This window comes from Paroedura picta, chromosome 7 (genome assembly GCF_049243985.1).
Source record: "Paroedura picta isolate Pp20150507F chromosome 7, Ppicta_v3.0, whole genome shotgun sequence".
Taxonomy (NCBI): Eukaryota; Metazoa; Chordata; class Lepidosauria; order Squamata; family Gekkonidae; genus Paroedura; species Paroedura picta.
The window spans coordinates 88631290-88654263 of record NC_135375.1 but is presented as its reverse complement, the minus strand read 5'-3'; the positions used below and the strand labels follow the sequence as shown (position 1 = coordinate 88654263).

Sequence of the window (22974 nt, the reverse complement as noted above, 5' to 3'; positions counted from 1 at the left end):
AAGAATCAAAGAATCAACATTTTGTCTAATGTTAAAACATTGCCTCCTTAGAAACTATTTTTATTTTGCACAGGCGATTAGGCGATTGACGGCTTATAAAACCTAATTTAATGCAAGACTCAAGCCAAAACGGCACAGCTTATCTGCCTGGCATCTACCATTTGCATGGGTTTTAAATTCCAGTGTGGAATAATGTGGCTGCACCCAAATGTCATGGGATGAAGAAAGCATTTACGCATAGATGGCAGAGTAACGGTTTGCACGCCTCTCACAGGCATGATTGCTGAAGGCTGCCCCTTTGGTCCTTCAAACCTTGAAATGTGTCACTTGCAGTGGTATGGAGGTTCCTCTTTGGCTGAACCTGAAAACAATCAGTCTTAAATGTCCTCTGTTTCATACAGTCTGTTGGAATGACTGCCCTTCATTGGATTTAAAAAGCTGGCAGAACAGTAGTGGCTAGACATTCTCAGTTTCCTATACTGCAAAAGGCTGACATTTTGCTTTCTAATGTTTCTTTGTATGAATGGGTTGAGAGTGGGGGAAGCTCATGTGCGTGCTCTCCCCCCCCCCCACTTATAAACCAGCCCTCAGCTCTCTGACATCACAGTCCCATATGGAGGCAGAGAAGGAATTTGATTTCGATGAGCTAAAAAAAGAAGCCTTTGTAGCAGGGGAAAAGGGAGGCACGCTTTTTGGAGGTTTGGAGCTCCAAATGAGAAAAGAGGTAAGCTCTTATTTCTACCCCCCCCCCCTTTACCGGCAACACACACACACACACACACACAAAATATGCTGTGGGTTGTCCTTCTGTTTAGCATTTTAGTTAGAAAGTGTGGGTTTTCTGTTGAAGTCGAGAGACAGACTAATTGAAGGTTTAAGGAATTCATAGCTCTCGTGTGTCAGAAACTACGCACAGTGCAGTAGCCAGCTGCATTTCCCCCCACACGCACACCCCATCTTGACAACCAAGGCAATTTGCTCCTGTCCCAAGCAAAACGTAATAAATGCGATGAAGCAGGGGTACGAGTGGTGAAAAATTTCCCATCTGTTCAGTGTATAATTTTCAGAAGTAGCTGATCGTATCTTACTCGGAATCTTTTTGCTAAATGATTGCAGTGCTAAAATTGTCTCGTTCTCTTGCTGCAGTGCAGCTTAACGTCCTCGAGGTCCTGTAGGTTTGTGCTGCTTTCTTTCCCAAGAGCCTGTTACAAGATGCAACTTATACCTCTGAATGGCAAAGTACAGACAGGCAGTGAAGAAACTCAATGGTAGTACCTTGCTTTGGGCATGATATGTTTCTAGTGAGGCTTGTTTCTGTTTGCACTTGGTTTCTCTCTCTCTCTCTCTCTCTCTCTCTCTCTCTCTCTCTCTCTCTCTCTCTCTCTCTCTCTCTCTCTCTCTCTCAATAATGTACCCATCAGTGTAGTAACTGTTTAAGCCTTCATATCACCATGATCAAAGCCTCCTTTATACGACTTAGTCATTTAATCTAGAAGCTAGAATAGTGTTTAGGATTGTTATTCCAGGTTCTTGTTATAACTAGTGATCTTCTTCAATGGGTGATTAACTATTCCTATGAACCTTTTACTCCTTCCCCATGTCCATTTTTTAAAACTGAATTTTGCTTCTTGTTTGTCATTCTGGTTGTAGGGATTTAAATAGTATGTGTTTGTTTAGGAATCATAGTTTATGACGTTGGTATTTGTCAATATATAGTTGTCTAAGTAAGCTATATTGTTGCTTTACTCTCATAATTCGAATGAGACGTACATTGTAGCATGTTTGGCTTCCTACTCAACTAGATGTCCCTTTTGGGGTGAGAAGGAATGGGTGGAACTGTACTTCAACTTTATAGTATACTGATGATGATCCGTTACTGGAGACTTCAGACTATCCCAAAATGTTTAAACAGTTAGTTAGCCATATATTTGAAAGGGTTTCCCCTCCTACACAATATTCTCTTTTAGGGCAACATTGATGAAAATGTGTTAATCTCATAAATAAATACCTTAACAGAATCCAGATGTGATTTCATTGGTGTCTATTTCTCCAGCAGGAAATAGGGAATCTGGGCTGGGTAAAAAGAAGAGTAGGAGGGAGTGGGTTGAGGGTGGGAATGTCATGTTCATTAGGATTCCTCCAGTGCCTTTTGTCCATAAAAGGAGGAGGCAGGAAATTTCTAAGTCATAATTCCAGTGAAATTAGCTAGATGGGGAGGGTAATAAGACTGTGCAAGCATAGTGAAATTACTAACAGTTTAGACTCACATGGTAGGTCATATGTTGTAGCACGGAAACAGCAATGGCATGTAAAGAATTTGCCAGCTCTACTTGCAAGAAGAAATTCTGAGATATTCTTTATGAACCTTCCCACTGCCATCTGGGTAGCACATTTTTTTTGTTTGTCGGTTTCACCTAGTAGACAGGATCTAAAGAACCATGAAACTCAAATCCCTATTTCGGGCTTGTCTTTCTCTGGAACTCCCCCCCCCCCAAGCCCTCAGGTCCAAATACTTCTGAAATTAAAAGATTTGAAAGGAGTTTATGATGGAGAACTGTGAGTAAAGGGAAGAATCCCACTCAGCAGCCGGAAGGCCTTTGCTGTCGCTTTCTAGGTTCCAACCAATGCGTTTAGTTCTACTTTTCTTCTTTTGTTAGAACTCCAGCTAGATGTGACAGCAAAGGTGGCACATTTCGAAACATGGAACTGTCCCTATTCATGAAACAAGAGAGGTTGGCAAAAGAACTGCACAAGTGAGGAGGGCAGAATTTTATCTTTGCTCTCAGCTTACCTCTCTGAAGCACCAGGTGCTTTTCTTCAGTACCTCTGTTTCAAAAGTGAGCCTGGCTACAAGAAAATAATTTGGACAATGACAGGGCCAGCTGGGTGGGTGGCTCTCCATACCAGAGCCCCTTTTTGCTTCTAAGCCTGGGCATTGCAAACGCCTGCAATGCATGACAGTGACAGTTTTGTGTTTCCATGTACAGAACTTCCACAATTTGAAATCTAAATGTTGCTCACTGTTTGTACTTATCTGCTTATTTAAAGACTTGACATGTTAGACTCTTGGGTTTTTCATTATCCACAATGAAGTACCATGACCTTTTTGCATAAACTTAGCCCTCCTTTTTTTGTTGTTGTTGTTTTAAGGGGGAGCTGCCAACAGCCATGGAAACCAAGTTTTACAATACTGCATTCTTCACTATTTGATTATCTGGCTTTAAATAGTAGGTCTTATTTTTCACTTGGAACAGGAGACAGGTAGATACATACATATCCCCACAACAAAGATTTCACATGAATTTATAGAAAGTCCCAGAAGGATGAAACTCATAGGCACTTTTGTAGCCCAGGTTGAGTTTGATAGGCTTATCTAAACAAGGCTGCAAAGGGGAGGGGACTAGAAGGCCCAAATGCCTAGTGCCCATGGACCCAAGCAAGGCATGTGATTCACTTTTATATGATGTTTGGGTTGGGTCTTAGGTGGAGTGTCAGAGAAAATCTTTGTCTAGGGATCATTGGTAGCTCCAAGAAGCCCTGAAACTAGAAGGATGTGGTAACAGATAATGAATTATATTGGTGAATAGGACAAGAAAGAAGGTAAAGTTTTTATGGATAGGATTATTTTGACTTTTTTGAGGCAAGAGGATACACTTGTAGGTCATTTTTCCTGTAAGGGTGTCATTGAACTCAGCAGAAGGACATGATGTTCTAATAAAGAACACAGCAAATTGCAGTTCAATAACTTCAGGAGAAACTTAGTTGTGGGAGAATATCAAGGGTGAACTCTTCCTGCAGCAAAGAAATGGTCATGTGGGTACAGATAAACCCAAAATTGGGAAGAATGTGGTCGAAACCTGTGAAGGCCATCTTGACTAAGAGGGTAGACTGAGGAGTCTTGTGATTTGAGGCCCTTGATGATGATGCGGTCTGTGGCCATGAAGGTGCAGTTCATCAGTACACCCGGTTCTGAGCAGCCCCAATGAAGAACCTATATTTCCTGCCATTGTATGGCAGCCTATTTCTGAAGACTTGCGTAAGTGTGAAACTTCACTGCACCTATTTATTGCTTTCTGCCCCCGTAACTGTTCTCTTGCCTCTTGATTACACACTTTCTTTGAATTCTGTAATTCATGATTTGCTCCATCAGCTATGTACCATCCATCACATGTTCTTATGGCTGCTTTGTGCCTTTTTATTGCTCTGGCATTGCTAAGGAGAAGAAATGATTTTCTCTGAAGGAAGGATGCTGTAGACAGGCAGGGTCTTTACTGACATTGCTTCCCTAGGGGTACAGATTGTACCTGCTGTGCTTATAAATCTAAGTCTTGCCTGGCAAGATCAGACCAATGTTCCACTTTTATGTAGGAATTCAGCCCATCAACAGCGTCCAAGCAGGCAGCCTCACAAATTTTCAAAGCAAAGCACAGAGCGGTATTCACATTCTATTTAATCTCCAACAAATTGCTGTGTGCAGAAATGAAAATTGCCTTTTTGGCAGTGATGACCTGTGTTACCCTCCTGACTGCCACATCCTGTGACCAAAGCACCCCAAGGTTGTTGATGAATTCGATAAACAAATAGTTCTGTTTATTAAAATGGTAGCTGCACTAGAACGAGAGTTGGGAGCCAGCCGGTGCAGTAATGCGATAGCGGGGAAATAGAATATATAAAGGTGAGAGAGACACAAAGTTAAACGGATGGTACTATTTTACATCTGGGTGGCTTGGGTCCCATAACTGGCACAAGCCTCTTCTTTCACCCTCCAGCCAGCCCCCAAATGGTGGCACCTCGGGAACATATGGGTTGACCAGATGTTAAAGGTTGGCCTGGGGGGAGGGGCCCCAAGATCTTTCTGCCCCCGGCCTCAACCAATGACCTGGCAGAAGAGCTCCGTTTTACAGGCCCTGTGGAACTGTGAAAGCTCTGTTAAGGCCCACAGCTCTCCCGGGAGGTCATTCCACTAAGTCACGGCCAGGTCTGAGAAAGCCCTAGCCCTGGTCGAGGCCAGGTGCACTTCTCTAGGGCCGGGGACATCCAGTAAATTTGCAGACACAGAACACAACGTCCTGCAGGGGGCATAAGGAGGCAAGCGGTCTCTCAGGTATGTGGGACCCAGGCTGCATATAGTCTTAAAGGTAATATCTAAACCTTGAACCTGATCTGGGCTGCAACTGGCAGCCAGTGCAACTGGCAACCTTGCAATTTGTAGAACTAGGGTCGCCTCCCCCTCCCCCCAACATATACATTAATTATATCCAAGCCTTTCTGTTTTATTTATTTGGCATTAATTTTGGTCTTCCTCAGCATAAGTACATGGAAGACCATGATGGGCGGAAGGTGTGATAGATGTAGAATGAAGGAATTATATTTATCAACTTCATTTATACCCTGCCTTTCTCCCCAGTGGGGGCATGAAGCAGCTTACTTTGCTCTCCTCTCCTCTGATTTATCCCTACAGTTATGCTGTGAGTTGGGTTAGGTTGAGCATGGGTGATTGGCCCAGGGTCACCCAGTGAGTTTCCATGACAGAGTGAAGATTCAAACCTGGCTTCCATGAGGGCCTGTTTGGCTACGCTGGCCTGCTTTCTTTCTCTATCATGAAGTTTTACTTTTGAACATGAGCTTATTGCATATAACTGAATGGCCGTTTGCAAGCTTTACAATGAGCAACTTTAAAACTATGTAAACTACATACATGGAAATCATTAATACAGAATAACTATACCTGGACAGGTCATATAAAACTATGTTTGACAAATCTGTCCCTGATTTTTCTTGCAGCTAAAGAAAATAAGGCTACTTTGTAGGTAATGTGAGGGTCTACATCTGACAACAACATGCATAATATTTCATCCTTTGTATGCCCACTGGGCATTCAGAGGATGCTGGGAGCGCTTGAGGACAAAAGAAGAAGAGGACGACAGAGAATGAAGTGGCTGGATGGAGTCACTGAAGCAGTTGGTGCGAACTTAAATGGACTTCGTGGAATGGTAGAGGACAGGAAGGTCCATGGGGTTGGAATGGGTCGGACATAACTTTGCACCTAACAACAACAATGCCCACTACACATATCAACCACCTCTCCCAAGAAATTGGATCTTGGTCTTAGAGAAGACAATGACGCACATAATGAATTAGACCTTCTATAGCAGTGGTCCCCAACCTGCGGGCCGCGGCCCGGCGCCGGGCCGCGAAGGCCATGGCGCCGGGCCGCAGCTCCCTCTCCCCGCCCCCCCGCAGTAAAAAACTTCCCAGGCCGCAAGCTTGCAGCCCGGGAAGCTACTTACTGTGGGGAGGGCGGGGAGAGGGAAGCAGGGCCAGGCTGCGCCCGTGCAGGCCGCGCCCGCGCGGCCCGATCCGCGGGCGTGGCTCGCGGGCGCGGCCCGATCCGCGGGCGTGGCTCACGGGCGCGGCCCGATCCGCGGGTGTGGCTCGCGGGCGCAGCCCGATCCACGGGCGTGGCTCTCAGGCGCGGTCCGATCCGCGGGCGTGGCTCGCGGGCGCGGCCGGCCACGGCTCGATCCGCGGGCGCGGCCTGAAGCGTGGGCGTGGCCCGCGCGGGCGCGGTCGCGGCCCGATGCCCTGCCGGTCCCCAGCCTAATAAAGGTTGGGGACCACTGTTCTATAGCTGGTTGTCCACAGACACATGTCCTTAAATCTACTGATATCCAGGTATATCTACCTTCCAGATAGGCTGTTGGCATAGTCTGGAAATGCAGAGCAATAAAAGCCATTCTAATTTTAAAATTACTGATGTTACTTAGGTATGCCGCACACTTGTGAACATGTACATAACGTGTCAACACAAAGAAATTCCCTTGTTGTATCTTATATTGTAGGCCATCGTGGGGCAGCTGGAACCAACAGCAGCAAATGGCTTATTCTAAGTATTAGTCTGCAACCTAAACTTATCACCATTTGCCTGTTACCAGCTGAGCAGAACTAATATACTTAAAATCATTTTTTTTAGCACACATTTATTTTCTAATCCAGCAATTGCCACCATTTTTACGATAATTACCTTTTGCTTCTCTAATAGTAGGTTTTTGTGCAAATCCTCTTAGACGTGTAGCATCTTTTTTTGTTCCTAGACCACCCACTCATGCATACAGATGAATGCTTGGGAATTTGTTTAACTTCAACTGCAGTCTTTATCCATAAGCCTCAATGGACGTTTTTGGTATTGATTTTACTAGAAGCAGAGCTGTACTTTTTCTTTTTTGAATTTTCCTTCATTCATGGTTCAGGTTTGTCTTAACCTGGTAATGAGCACACAGTCAAGCCGTTCAAGAGTTTGGATATGGACAAGGGGTAGAGCGGTGATCATGTACAGGGGAAGAGTAGTTAGAATGCTGAAGCAGGCTGTGGAAGACCACCTTCTAATCTACACTCTTCCCTAAATTCACTAGGTGATCTCGGGTCAGTCGTCGTCTCTCAACCTAACCTAAATCTCAAGATTATTGTGGGGATTTTTAAAAATGGAGTACAGGACTATGATTCATGACCCCCTGAAGCTCTTACTATATCACTAATAACTTTCAAGGCCATGTTGCATTAGCTAAACCGAAACAAGTGATTTGACCCATGGCATGTAGAATGGCTTCAATGTTCGGGATTGAAGTGCTTGGTTCCTTGTCCCCATCCTTTGTATGTATATTTATCCTATGCTGTTCTTCTTGTACTAGATCTTTTTCAGAGAAATTCTTGAGGGTTTTTTTTAAAGGAAGATAATGAAAATCCTTATCATGAGGCAAGCAGGCAGTGCTACTGAAGCTGAATAGGGTGGTCAACACTTGCTGATGTTTGATGGGTCTGGTTTATCCACAGAGTTGTAGCCAAAACCTCATTGTAGAACACCTTTGGAAAGATAGGACTTGTCCTCTCTTGTTTGGCAATAAAGTAAAGGTAAAGGTATCCCCTGTGCAAGCACCGAGTCATGTCTGACCCTTGGGGTGACGCCCTCTAGCGTTTTCATGGCAGACTCAATACAGGGTGGTTTGCCAGTGCCTTCCCCAGTCATGACCGTTTACCCCCCAGCAAGCTGGGTACTCATTTTACCGACCTCGGAAGGATGGAAGGCTGAGTCAACCTTGAGCCGGCTGCTGGGATTGAACTCCCAGCCTCATGGGCAGAGCTTTCAGACGGCTGCCTTACCACTCTGTGCCACAAGAGGCTCTAGAGGCAATAAAGTACTTTCAATTAAAGCTCAAGGATTGTTAACTTGACAACAAAAAACCTCACAAATAATTGCAGTTTTACCCAAGTACTTTGTACAAATGTCACTGATAACATAGCATCTAGTACTGAAAGACAAAACAGGCATGTGTGGAAAATGCTGTGTTTACTAAATATAGCTCCTTCCAAGTGGTTGGAAGAAATAGCATTTTACAGTCACAACAATGGCTGCAGTAGGGTTTGGAACACAGAACGTCCCAGGCAAAGATATCCAGAAAACAGTGGAAACCTCCTTATAAAAACCATTAAAAGTGGTGGAACTTGAATACTTAGCTCTGTACGGTGTGGAAAGACACAATACTAATCCAGGACCAGAATTCCATAATTATATGAAAGTTTTATTTGATGGTTATTACAAAGGGATCACATGATAACTGATGGCAAGGAAATGAGAGTTCACAAAATATGTTTTTACGCATAGATTTGGTTTGCCTAATCCATTCTCTCATTCCATTACCATCTGCCAGCTACATGAGTATATAGTAACTCATTCAAGCTCTATTCCATGTATTTCCAAGGAATGGTTCATTTGTTTTTTCCGGGCTTTGATAAGTCATACATAGGAACATCCATGTTCCAGCGTTATTACTAATGACTTTAATTGTGATGCTAGATCCTAGCCTGTAGTTTACTATGATGGTAAGCCTGCCACAGAGGGGAAATTCCAGTATTAGATTAAGAAAGAGATATTAGAAGTTTTCATATGTTTTCCTCTTCTATTTAAACTAGGAATGTCGGTAAATTTGACATTCCTGTTTCATTTTTGCTGCTTTCTTACACAACCCCAGTTGAAGAGGGATGTTGACAAACTGGAACGTGTCCAAAGGAGGGCAACAAAGATGGTGAGGGGTTTGGAAACCAGCATATGAGGAAAGTTTGGGGGAGCTTGGTCTGTTTAGCCTAGAAAGGAGACCACTGAGATGGGATGGGATGAAATTAATTCAAAAGAAATTCCATCTAAACATGCGGAAGAAGTTCCTGACAGAGCGGTTTCTCAGTGGAATAGGCTTCCTCGGGAGGTGGTGGGTTCTCCATCTTTGGAAATTTTTAAACAGAGGCTGGATAGCCATCTGACGGAGAGGCTGATTCTGTGAAGGCAAAGGGGTGGCAGATTACAGTAGATGAGTGATTGAGATGTGAGTGTCCTGCATAGTGCAAGGGGTTGGACTAGATGACCCATGAGGTCCCTTCCAACTCTATTATTCCATGATTCTATAATTCTATGATCTATTTCTTTGGTATTTTCTGTTTTCCTGGGAGCATCAGCAAAATATAGATCCCTTGTTTCAAATATTTTTACCATTGAAATGTCAAGTTTATACTGTCAATTGTAGCTCTTTTAACAGTGTTAACAACTGCTCACACGAAAGTAAATATATTTATTTCAGTGGGTCTTCAGCTAACTGTGCTAACAAATTCCATTCTGACATTAGGATATTTTTGTCATTTTGTGTATTTTAATTTCCAATAATATGGCACATTTCCACTGAAGGCAGCTGAGCTAAAATTAAGCATTACTGGTTTCAGTTATACAGATTTAAGCACAGGCTTATCTTTCCCATTGAAATAAGCAACCTCTAAAAGTTCTTAACTTTGGTTGTCCTTAGAGCTTACGTTATTAAAACATGTTTTCTTTATTCAGAGATTCCCCCCTCCCCTGTTTTTTCCCTTCTTATTCTTCGCATTGCATTGCTCAGGTGTTTTGGTGACAGTTCTTTGTGGACTCGCTTTTATGTTTTGAGAGACCAACATTTTTAATTATGAGGGTAGTGCTAATAATCAGTGATTATTATGTAATCTTCATAATAATCAGAGATTATTATGTAATCTCCTAATTGCTTGTCTTGCTTTGGGATAGTTAAATGTATATAAGATAATTATGTAATGAGGATATTAATATGGCTTTCTGCTAATTAAGTTATACAATTAATGCTAAAACTCTTGTTTTCCTTTCCGCACTAAATGCAGAAATTGTGATATAACAGTGCTGCATCAGATTTTAACAGACAAACAGTCAAGAAAGTGAAGACGCTGGACTCGAACAGACACATCTGTTTTACTTTAATGGTTCATTTTGTGCTGAGACGTTGATAATATTTGTCTTTTCTCTGTGAATTCTTTTCTTACATGTGTGCACTGTTACCAGTGTCTCAGCAGTCTCCCTACACAATAGTGCATGCCTGTGTAATATAAATCTGTTTAGCCTAGTGAGGAACAGTGGAAAACGCCTTATAAAAACCATTAAATAATAACGTACCAAGAATTTTGTTTTGTTGGGTTTTGTGCACCTTCACACTGGTTCTTGACGATAGCTCGCCCTTCCCAAGGCTACAGTTGCAAACATACTTAGAATGCCACAGGGAGGAAAGCGACTTTGGGGAGCAATTAGAACCAGGAAAATGATAGGCAGGGAAAGGGTTCATTGACCTTTCCTGTCATTTTGCTGTTTTAAAGTTTTGATTTTGCAGATTTATTCATGTTCCCTTATCACGGGGCAAATGAGGGATGGAGTTGGGCCAGCCTGGGATGGCCCAAGACTGGTGCCGACATCATGCAGAAGCAGGAATTTGGCCTGATCCACAATGAGCAGCATGTTGGGCCAAATTCCTGGTGCGGAAACCATCTAGGTGCCTGCTGTAGGGAGAGGAAGGCTAGGCAATTTTAAGGTACTTTGAGACTCCTTACAATAAGAGAAAGTAGGGTATAAAAACCAACTTTTCTTCTTCATTGGCTCCTTTCTTCCTGTTGTAAATTTCAGCTATCGTAATCCTGGTTTGAGGGCAATTTTGCTGTTACATGTGTACTGATTATAAGTTCCCCTCACAACTGGCATTGAAATAGCTTTGCAAACCATAGTTAAGAATATTTATAATTTCTGCCAAAAGACTAACCTTCTGAAATTCTGTCATAAAACTAGCTGACTTTGTTAAATGCTTAAGGATTATCTGTCATTTGTGATCATAGTCAAAAGTTGGCAGCTGTGTTTGTTTGTTTTGGCTCTGATACAAAAGTTTCAGGTGGATAATCAAAAAGAGAGAAGTTGCCCTTACATGTCAATATTTATGGGACAATCTGTAACCAAACTTTCAAATTCCATTTAAATCGTAGGGATTTGAGTATGTGTTTAAATTTGACCTTAAAAGTAAGTAGAATTTGCAACCTGAATTGGCAGTATACCATTCTTAACTTTGGCAACATCATACCAACATTTTGTAACCAAACCATAATATCACCTTCAGGTTTTGCAGTTGCAAACATATTTCCAGTTTCTAGCTACGGATCCCCCCCCCCTCTTTTTCTGTTTATTGCAATACATTTTTGGAAGTCTATTTTTGAGGGAAAGTGTATTTAATTTAGGCATTGATTGTTTCTAGTTAGTAAATGGTTTTCAACTCAGATTAAAGTTGTCCTTTAAGACCCTTTTTAAAAAAGAAACAATCATTCCTTTCTCTTAGGATGGGACCATAAGAAAAATGGGGGGTTTCTGGTGTCTATTTTAAGATGTTGTGCTGAATATATTAATAGCAGCCACAGAAGTAGCTCATAATAAAGGAGTCATTGTGGAGGAGCATCATGGTTAACTTTTGTCTTTTATTTTGAAAACCTTTAATCTTTAGCCATGCCAAATTCCCTAAGGGATAAAAAGATCTGTAGCGTGTATTAAAGCTTTACAATAAAAAGGGTAATTCTTATTACCACATGGTATCTCAGTTTTATTGAAATATCTCAGCTGATGACCTCATTGTATTCCCTGAAGCTTGAGAAGACGTTCTGTCTCAGACATCATACTCAGTATGAGTTTTGGAAACAAGACCCCAGATTTTACCAGGCTATAAAAAAATGACTTGTCCACATGTACCATGTGAGTGATTTGTAGACTAGAAAGAGAGTTTGAAGTGACATTAATAAAGCATCCTGCACTGCCCTGGATAGCCCAGGCAAACCTGTTCCCACCAGATCTCAGAAGCTAAGCAGAGCTAATTCTGGTTAATATTTGGATGGGAGACTTCCAAGGACTTCCTTCCAAGAAATACTTAGAGGCAGGCAATGGCAGAATCAACCCCAAACATCCCTTGCTTGACTGCCAGACAATCCTTGGATCTCCTGGCTACACTAGGCATGTCATCAACAAATAAATAAATGATCATTGTAAAGTCTCCCTGCTTGGTTACCTGGAAGCAGTTACTACTCACCACAGGTGACCTGGTGAATGCCTGTCTTTAGCATCCAGTAATCTGTCAGCATTTCACTACATTTCCTTTTTGGTTATTTACAAGAAATTCAGAAGTATAAATTCTTAACCATAATCTCCTAGATTTTTCAAAGAGGCGCTGATACTAAATTATGCAGCCTGGTAGTAAAATCTAGAAATTCAATCTACAAAATATGCCAGAATGATCTGTGAATGATTAAAAATTACAAAACCATTCCAGAGGCATGGATTGTAAAATGTTTTTAATTTAATTTAAAATGTATTTTAATGTTATTTATATAATTTACTGTTGATGTTACCCAGCCTGAAGCCCATGGGAAGGGTAGGCTAATAGAATAAAGATTATTATTAAAATGTAGTTTGCTAAAACATAAAAATCAATCCAGGAAAATCAGTCTCTCCACATTTCATTATTATTTTGTCCCAAAGATTGAAGACCATTTCATTTAGTTTGGCATTCCCTTATTGTCCCTCCTTCCTGTTTTTAGCTATTGCTTTATAGCAATGTATGTATTGGTTTTAAAGTTGTTTTTAAGTATTTGACGCTTTGAAGGCCCAAATTAGGTAGGAAAGTGGCATTGAAATGTAAACTCAGGTGGGTAGCCATGTGGGTCTGAAGCAGAATGACAAAGTTTGATTCCAGGGGCAGCTTTAAGATCAAGACATTTTCATGCACACTTTGTCGGATGAAGTGTGCATGCATACAAAAGCTTATACCTTGAATAAAATTTTGTTTGTCTTAAAAGTGCCAGTGGACTCAGACTTAAATAAAGTAAAATTTACCTAATCAGCGATTAATCATCAACTGATATAATTAAATGGAAAGAAACTGCAGATTGAATGATGGTTTTACTGGCTTCCCAGTTATAAGAGGACATTTGCATATATCTGGTATAAGTAGCATTTCTTTTTCCTTGAAAATAAATTCGCTTTTCAGATGAAATTTGCTACTTTTTTCCTCTTCTTTTTTTATAAAAAGACTTCATAGGACTCCATTACTGATTTTCTACCTCTGTCCTCCTTTTAGAAATCATCTCAAATCTCTGAGGATGACATCAGGTTGAGAAACGAGAAAGACCGATATTGTGCCAATTTCCTGGAGCCGGGCAGCGTGCGCACGACAAAGGAAGGGAAAATGGAAATTGAAGCTCTTGCCTCGGAACATAAAACCATCCCTGTGGGGAGTTCAATGCTTGCAGTAGACAATCAGACTCACTCACTCTCCCCTGCTGCCAGTCACAATGGGCTTAAAGACAGACATGAGTCCTTGGACAGTGAGGTTGCTAAAGAGATCAGATACTTGGATGAGGTGCTAGAAGCAAACTGCTGTGACTCTGCTGCCGATAATCCCTTTAACGGGATGACTTCTTCCTCCCCTGAGCCAAGTGCATCTGTTGTCATTGATGGCTGTGGTCCATCTGCTCACAATACTAAGGATTCCACATCACCCCATGAAAGGGACACCCTGGTGGTTGGTGGGCTGGCACCTCCGGCTACTGAACACGATGGGATAAATGTAGCATCTGAGAAGCTAAAACCAAACGGCCATTCTCCGGATAGATTGCAAGGGGAACACAGTGACGACCTGAAAGGACCAGCGAGTCCAAGCTCTTCCACAAGCTCAAGGTCTTCCAGAGATGGAGAGGCAACATTAACTACCCTTAAGAAAGAAGCTAAGTTTGAGCTTAGAGCATTTCACGAAGAGAAAAAGCCATCCAAACTGTTTGAGGAGGAAGACATGAAAGAGAAGTACAGAGTGCGCAAAGTGAGGCCTTCTGAGGAGATGATGGAGCTGGAAAAAGAGAGGCGGGAGCTCATCAGGAGCCAAGCTGTGAAGAAAAACCCGGGCATAGCAGCCAAGTGGTGGAACCCACCCCAGGAGAAAACTCTTGAGGAACAGCTAGATGATGAACACTTGGAATCTCACAAGAAGTATAGAGAACGCAAAGAAAAACAGCAGCAGCCGCCGCCATCAACAGCCACGAAGCACGTTTCGTATTCCTGCACACCACCAGATCCAAGCGGCATGAAAAAGGACGATATCGTAACAGAGCAAATAGATTTCTCAACTGCCCGGAAACAGTTTCAGTTAATGGAAAATTCAGGGCAGCCAAGCAGCACAGCTGTGCCCAAGAGGTCAGGGACTCCCAAGATGTTCACTGTCCAACCTTTCTATAAACCAATCGGCCCGTCCCAATTAGACCAGCGAACACACCCAGTTTCAAAGCCCGTGTCTCTGTACAGTCAAAGCGTACAGGCTGGCAATAATGATGTAACTATTGTAAAAGCAGAGAGGGTCTCTTGTATCATAGACGACGGCAGCATAGGAATTCAGAACAGCTCTGGTGACTTAATGAGAACACCCCCATCTGCAAAACCTGGTCAGACAGCAAAAGCTTGGGCGGATGATAGCGAATTCATGAGTGCAAAGGCAGTATTTACAGTGGTGAAGGATGATGACCACAGCATACTGGACCACTTCTCCAGGTCTGCCATTGTGTCTTTCCTACCAGAGGAGCTGGACTCTGGTTTGGATGAGTTGTCGGTGAGATCTCAGGATACAACTGTTTTGGAAACACTTTCCAACGACTTCAGCATGGACAACGTCAGCGACAGTGGTGCTTCCAATGAGACGATGAACGCCCTCCAAGAAAACTCACTCACCGATTTCTCCTTGCCCCAGACTCCTCAAGCTAACACACCTTCTGAGGGCATTTCCAAGTCACTGAGTGACCATGGTTTTTACTCTCCTTCTTCCCCATCACTTGACTCCATGCTCATTGATGAGCAGTTGGAATACCAGGCTGGTCTACTGGTTCAAAATGCCATTCAACAAGCCATAGCTGAGCAGGCTGACAAACTGAGCTCCAAGCAACCAAAAGATGCCACAGAGCATAGAAACCACCAGGCTGATAGTCAGGAAGCAGCAGATAAGACACCCTGTTCTGAGAAGCAGCACAATCCAACTTTTCAGCCACCTCAGGTGTCCTCTCCCATGCAAGAGAAAAAGGACACAGCACCAAAGTCTTCAGCAACTCAAGACTTAGTACTCAGGGAGAAGCAAGTTCCACAACTGTCGCTTGCTGCTCATCCTCTCCAACCAGTCACTGTGGAGGAAACCAAGCCAGAAGTCAGCTATTTCAGCAAGTATTCGGAAGCTGCTGAGCTACGGAGCACGGCTTCCATTCTGGCTCATCAAGAAACCGAGGTGACTGTAGGGCCTTTCAAACTAAGGTCCAAAAAGCAGAGGACTTTGTCCATGATAGAAGAAGAGATCCGAGCAGCCCAGCAAAGAGAGGAGGAACTCAAAAGACAGAGGCAAGGGATGCCGGTGACGCAGAGTCCCTTAGCAAAGGGTGCACCCGTACCAGCCACCAGAACTGTGTCTTACAAAACTGCACCAGGTAAGAGTCCTGACTTCTTGCTTACGTTTGTCTAAAGCTGAGGATGACAGAGGGGGGGTGTTGTTGGTGGCAAATGTTTATCCTTATTCAGAATCCTTCTCAAAGGAAGTAAGGACTGGCTTGCGGAGGCAGATCAAAGGTCTGTAACGCAGAAGTATGTCACTAAATACTTCAGAGAAACTCACAAGTGACATTATGATCTCTTCTTGTACTTCTCCAGTATCTGGTACTCATTATGATAAGGAGAACAACTTTTAGGATTAGAATGAGGTTCTTCTAGTTCAGTGATACTCACTCAGTTTCTGGCGCTTTGCATTCCATTTGTGGCTTTTCTGAGCAGTGTCCCCCAGTTTGGAACCTGCCCCCTTGCACAGGGGGGGGGGGTTGTGATTGAAACAGCTGTTGCTGAAGAAACAAGCATCCCCGAGGTGCAGGCTCATGTCTTGTGCTCAAAAAATGAGCAAATTAATTCCTGCCCCCTCACTGCTTTTTTTCCTCTGTGAATGGCTGATTTCACGCAAAAGGTACCAGGCCCACCACCACCTCCTCCTACAGCTTACAGGTTGGGAAGGCATAGGCTGCAGAACGTCCGGGTGTCAGGAAAAGGACCACAGTGGCTGCTGACACTGTGCCAAGTTGAGATGCTGGAAGATCCTTGATAAGAGCTCTTGTGTTTTGAGCCTTCATTAAACAAAGTCTGCAAGAATTCCTGGTTTAGATGAAGACCGTGAGAGGAGCTGTTTTGCCAACTGCCGGCATTCTGCAAGAGCTGATATTTATTTCAGAGGGGAAACTGTACAATCTACCTAAATGTTTGGTCCTTAGGGATGCTAGCCTCCTGGTGGGACCTGGTGCTTTCTTGGGAATACAGCTCATCTCCAGACCACAGAGATGAGTTCCATTGGAGAAAATGGATACTTAGAGGTAGTGTGCCCACTGAGGTCCCTGTGGTCCCTAGGTTGCTTCCATAGACCTCCAAGAGCAGGGGTAGTCAAACTGCGGCCCTCCAGATTTCCATGGACTACAATGCCCATGAGCCCCTGCCAGCGAACGCTCATGGGGATTGTAGTCCATGGACATCTGGAGGGCCGCAGTTTGACTACCCCTGTCCAAGAGTTTCCCACCTGCATCTGGCAGCCCTACACACACATACACCATACCCTGCCAGGGGTGACAATCCTGTTTACCCTTGATGGGGCTATTGGCGAATCTACAGGACTGTCAGCGGCTCTCTAGTAGTTGAGCTCTTGGCTGCTTTCCTTTCCTAAATGGGTACAAGAGGCTATGCTTATGTGTGTCAGTTTCAGATGTTCCTGTATGATAACAGAGATTTCTTTTGTAATAATTGAGGGTTTTTTAAATCATTTGTATTTTAATTCACTCTAGATAAATCATTTGTGGCTTACAAATATTCAGAAATACTCATGTATCTAATATCTGTAGTTTTCTTGTGATGTGCGACATGCGTCAGCTATCCTTTTCGTTCTTTCCTGGTTTTGTTTTTGTGTTTTCTGTTCGGCTGCTGTGAAGCACATCCAGCCAGGGTCTGGCTTCAGGCTTCGAGACAAGCCGTGTGGCTAGATTTGAAGGAAAGGGGGGAAATGTGCAGCACTCCTAATTGCTGTTTATGTTCTCAGCGGTTGTCTGCAAAATCCACTAAGAGAACTTTGAAGGGAGTTGAGGGCTTTCTAAGTCCTTCTAGAAATTGTGGCTTGTAGTCAAGTTAGTTTAGCTGTGTGATGAGAACTCTGAAATTACATGTATAGTTTTTCCACACTTTGCTACCCTTTAACTGGATGTGCCATACATCAGGGGTAGTCAACCTGTGGTCCTAAAGATGTCCATGGACTACAATTCCCACAGGGGCTCATAGGAATTGTAGTCCATGGACATCTGGATAGAGTCTGCACACAATACATAATGCACTTTCAATGCACTTTAGAAGTAGATTTTCCTGTTCCACATAGGAAAATCCAGCTGCCAAAGCACCTTGAAAGTGCATTATCCTATATGTGCAAACTCTGCCCTGGAGGACTACAGGTTGACTACCCCTGCCATACATTATAGATTAATTTATTTTATTTATACCGCACCACCCTCCACAGTGGGGACCCAACTTCATTCTCATCTTCTCCATTTCTATCCTCATAATAACCCAATGGAGTAGGTTAGACTGAGAGAATGATTGGCCTATAAGTACCCAGCAAGCGTCCATAGCACGAGTGGGGATTAATGCACTTTCAATGTGCTTTTGCCGCTGGATTTTCCTGTGCAGAACAGGAAAATTACTTCTAAAGTACATTATCCAACATGAGCATAATGGGTCATGGCTGCAAAAGTTCTGACGTATTCCCTCATTTTCTTTCTTTCTTTCTTTCTTTCTTTCTTTCTTTCTTTCTTTCTTTCTTTCTTTCTTTCTTTCTTTCTTTCTTTCTTTCTTTCTGTTTAAAAACATATAAATTGTTTTAGCATCATCTTCTGCAGTTCTCTGTGCTCTTATTGACTCCTGCAAGGCCCCTTCTGCACACATTGGATAATGCACTTCCAATGCAATTCAGTAGATTATCCCGTTCCCTACAAAGAAATCTAGCTGCAAAAGAACATTGAAAGTGCATTACCCCATATGTGCAGAATAGATATAGGTTTTCTGCTCTTTGTTGTTTGAAAGTGTCTACTGTTGTCGGGTATAAACTTCGGGGGGGACTGAGCCCCCCCCCCCCAGACAACCAGTGTCAAGTCATACTGATGGACTCAGGTACAATGGCAGCTGAAACACAGGACTGCCCTATCCTGCTGCTGTATCCATTAGCAAAAGCAGCAAAACTCCCACTCTTCAGGAAATAAAACCCTGCATCTTTGCCATAACTTCACACCAGAAGAAACCAGGAAAAGGCGTCTATTTTGAACTGCATGGCATAGCTGGTGGGTTTAACTGTGGAGAGAGAAAAAACTTTCCACCAGGATGAAGCAAGGGTATCTTGGGTGATCAGCATTGGCTGTGACAAAATGTGCATACCACAATTTTAAGTGTGTAATTGTTCTATTGTGGATCTCAAACATCTATATGTGGCTGGCTCTCCAGGCGTATGTCTGAAAGCTGTAGCAGAATGGTTTCAGTATAGCCGCATGAAACTCAGCTTCTCAAAGATGGAGGTCCTTTGGATAGGTGGGAAAGGGTCAGACCAGGAAGTGCAACTCCCAAACCTGAAAACTCCTGTGCTAGACGGGATGACGTGGTGGGCAGAGCCTGAGGGTATAACAGCACAGTTTGGCAGACCATGGTGGTGGCAGCTCCACCCAGAGTTGAGTGTGCAATGAATTGACTTCAGGGAGTAAAACTCCTTGCATGCAGTGAAACAAGTCTAATGTCCATCATATTGCATTTGTGCTGCTTAGAAGACATTCGCCCCATTTTACAGCTGAGAAGGACTGAAGGAGACAATGCCAGTTTGTTTTCAGACTTTAATTCCAGTCTGGAGCAGCTGCATCGTTTTGCACTGTAATTGTACAAGCAACTGTGTTTAGGATTTTTTGTTGGGGCGGGGAAGGTGCCCTCATTAAATTTCAGGCAGCACATTACAATGGCATAGAAGAAGCCTTTTTGGGGGGTGGGGTTATAATGTGTGCTCTGTAATTCAGCTTTAGTTGTCATAAATATTTTTCATCCTGTAGGTAAATGAGACTTATGTTAAAATTGGGATGTTGAGAATTTGGGTTTTTTTATCCAGCACAATGCTCTGAAATATGAAGCTCTCCTGTCTAAATTGGAGCAGTTGGAGGGTACCATGTAAAAGTTTCTCTAGGGTTGCTGCCTGCCCACTAAAACACACCCTTGCTGCTTTCCTCTGATCTTGGCAATTCATTTCAGGGCAGGGGGTATATTTGTGTATCCGAGCAGATGAAAAATGTCTTACAGGCTTTTGCATGTCTTTCAGTAACAAGCAAAGCCATCCAGTTATGCCAGATGTCTCAGCTGTGAACACGAGGAAATTCCTAACAGGATGCAACTGATGTCTGACGGCAGCTGTAGATTTCCCCAAGCCTCCTTTTATGACCCCCTGTTAGTTTCATGAATGCACTGTTGCTTCAGAGAGACACAAAGCAGGTTCCACTTTTCCCTTTTACTTGTGCCCATATATGTAGGTGAATTTCTGCGTGATATAATGTTCCTTCTAACCAAACGGAAAATGTTAAAATTTCTGTTCTTTTTCTTTATGTAGAGCTTAAGTAGAGCTTAAGAACTGAACTGTGCAACTGGCTGCCTGTAACCTCCAGTAAATATGACTCACTGAGCATTTTCTAGTGCAAAGCCTTGTGAAATCAGTGGGAATTAGTGGGGAAATGAGGGCACTTTTGCACCAGCCTTGCTCATTCCCTAGGGCCTAACACGTTGATGGTCCCTAACATGAATGTTAAATTAGCATCACCTGCCACATATACTGCTGAATGTAATGCAGTTGTAGCTTCATTATTTCATACAATACTTTTGTTATAGTCTTCACAACAACCCTGTGTGGCAGGGTGGGAGACTGGCTGAAAGTCACCCATGTCAGGGCTAAGGAATAAGCTGGGTGGATAAAGGATGAGAGGATTTTGTCTCCTGATTTATGTCAAGTGATGACAAAGAGTAAAGAGTTTGTAGATGGATTGGGGAAAACACTGTGACCAGCCTTGCAAGTCAAGCTATCATAGGGATGATACAACCAAACACTGCAGTTTTGTTTTTGTTTTTAAGGAAATCTAAAAATTCAGTATGCCCATTTTAGGATGCGAGCTTGAGATCTGGGATATCAGGGAAACAGAATTTTAAATCCTACTAACTCCCAAAATTTATCCCACGATCTCAGGAGTTTGAATGAAGGAATTTCTTCTTCCCTCCTCAGTTTTCCCCTTTAAATGACTTTAAGCGTCTCTCAGCATCCCATATTTCTGGCTCCTATTTAAGTCTTCACCGGGCGAGAGAGGGAGGAGGTAGTTCATTTTGCTTGCAAGTCAGAAATAGGGTACTCAGGTTCCTGGTCTCCGGTTCAGAGTGACTTCAAAGCCACATCTATTTATTGGCAAGAAGATACAGAGATGGGAGCAACCAGTTTCAGGACAAGGAAGCTCATGTAGTGTACAATTGTAACTAACAAACAGAACTAACAGCAGGGACTCCACCCTATGGAATTAAACAAATACACACACATCAGAGGGGGGAACGGACTGTTCTGTTGTAATGTATACAGTCAATACACCACAGGGCGAAGGGGCAGGCTGGAGGGGTTTTGATTTATTATTGTGTTAATTTCCAAAGTCTCATTTTTTTCCGATATACTTTATAATTGCCCTATGTGAAAAGAAACCCTTATGATATCTCTGAGTGGCCTGGTTTTTCTGAATTCATTATCCTGCCTGAGCTATTGTAATAGCAGCCACTCTACTATTAGAGAGAAAGAATCACAGGGGAGGGGGGAGATGCTCTGGAAATCCCATCCCAACCCAGGGATCCTGTTCAGGATTTCCTAAGCATTCAGTGACTTGGTAAACTGATTCCTTTGTGTGACAGCCTCCCCATCCCTTTTGTTCCTGTCACTCAGGGTAGTCAAACTGCGGCCCTCCAGATGTCCATGGACTACCATTCCCATGAGCCCCTGCCAGCATTCACTGGCAGGGGCTCATGGGAATTGTAGTCCATGGACATCTGGAGGGCCGCAGTTTGACTACCCCTGTGTGTAACTGATCCTCTGCTGCCCTCAATATTTGATCCAATCTGGAACATATTTAGTCTTCAATAGCCCAGGGGGGTGTTCTTTTTGTAAAGTCATCATTCCCTGTGTACACAGGCTGGTTTCCCATCCTTCATCATTCACAGAGGGGTCACCCAGTTTATTCTTAGTTATAGTGGTGATCCATAGAAAGAAGAATGGTGACAGGAAAGTTTGGGCAAAGGGTTCAAAAAGTAACAGTGGGTTGACAGGCTGGAGAACTGCAGGTAACCACTCACAAGTATATAAACCCTATGAAGAAAAGGAGAGTTGTAGAATGACCGGGTCTGAGAAGAATCATGGATGGGTGTCACATTCTCAAGCCCCTGTGATCTTTGAGAACTTTGAAGGGAGAAATTTCCTCATTTTACATCTGAGAGAGGGGGAAAGAAATACAGTCTTGCCATTGAAAATAAAATACGTTGAGAGGGTTAAGTGTGGTGAAAAGTCAGAAAATCGATAGCAAGATATTAACTTGCATCTCTCAAAGAAAGGCAGGTATAAATACAAGTTAAATAAGAAGTGGAAGGTTTGAATGTGAACACAGACCCTCTGAAGGGACGAACAAATGTTGGAAGAACTTAACAAGAGGAGTGATGGAGTTTTAAAACCCGGATTGGGGGGGGGGGAGTACCTGAGGATAATTGGTAGCATCTGTCTGTTACATTGGTGCTGTTGTTTTTGAAAAGATTTAAAATGCATTTTAAGGTCAACGAAACTAATGGAAAACAGAAGAAAAATAATAAGCAATAAAGCCAAAGCAGAAGAATGTGGTCATTCTGAAAATTCAAATAACAGACTCGGTCTGTTCCAAATATGCAGGGGTCCTCATAGGGCACCACAAAACCTGGTTTTATTCCCTCCCCTATATTCAGTCTGTCACTTCCGCTGGTAAAGACAGGGAGCTTAGAGCTTGCATGCCAAGTATCAAGCATGGCAGAGGTGGATGGGGAAATGGAAGTTAGGCACTAGTCTCCCGTTCTCTTGTGTGTGTGCTGAGGGGAAGGACTGAAACTCTTCAGGTTTGTGATTTCCTGCAGGGAACCCTCACAGCCTCCCCCACAGCCTGACTGATGGTACAAATTGAGCCCCCAGAATGCAATGTTCCAGAATTCAGCATATTTAGCCCAGGCAGATGCTAAAAATGAATTATGAAAATAGCATAAGCCAGTTTTTAAAAACATCGAAAGGAATTGGTAATGGGAATAAGTTTTTCACTAGGTTTTGTTAAGCCATCCTTGCCAGATATAGTTTGGACTTGGAAGTTTTAGCACCACAAGCGAGCTTCCTCGTTGCCTTCCTCTGCTGGCCCCACTGAATTTTTCCAAGTGAAAAAACATAATTCTGCCCATGAGGCTGCCATATTTGGGAA

At 43.0% G+C, this 22974-nt stretch overlaps 1 protein-coding gene across 7 annotated transcripts in view; it reads left to right on the top strand.

Moving 5' to 3' along the window:
• LOC143841251 (PALM2-AKAP2 fusion protein-like) overlaps positions 1–22974 on the top strand; it is a 105679-nt gene that overhangs the window by 66435 nt on the left and 16270 nt on the right. For 5 of the 7 annotated variants that reach the window (XM_077345322.1, XM_077345319.1, XM_077345325.1 and 2 more), the window contains exon 2: positions 13479–15855. In XM_077345322.1, the coding sequence (XP_077201437.1) occupies positions 13587–15855 (2269 nt within the window). In that variant the 5' untranslated portion in view covers positions 13479–13586. Of the gene's footprint in view, positions 1–616; positions 725–13478; positions 15856–19790; positions 21453–22974 lie in introns of those variants that run through there. The other 2 variants (XM_077345326.1, XM_077345323.1) reach the window with 2 other exon arrangements.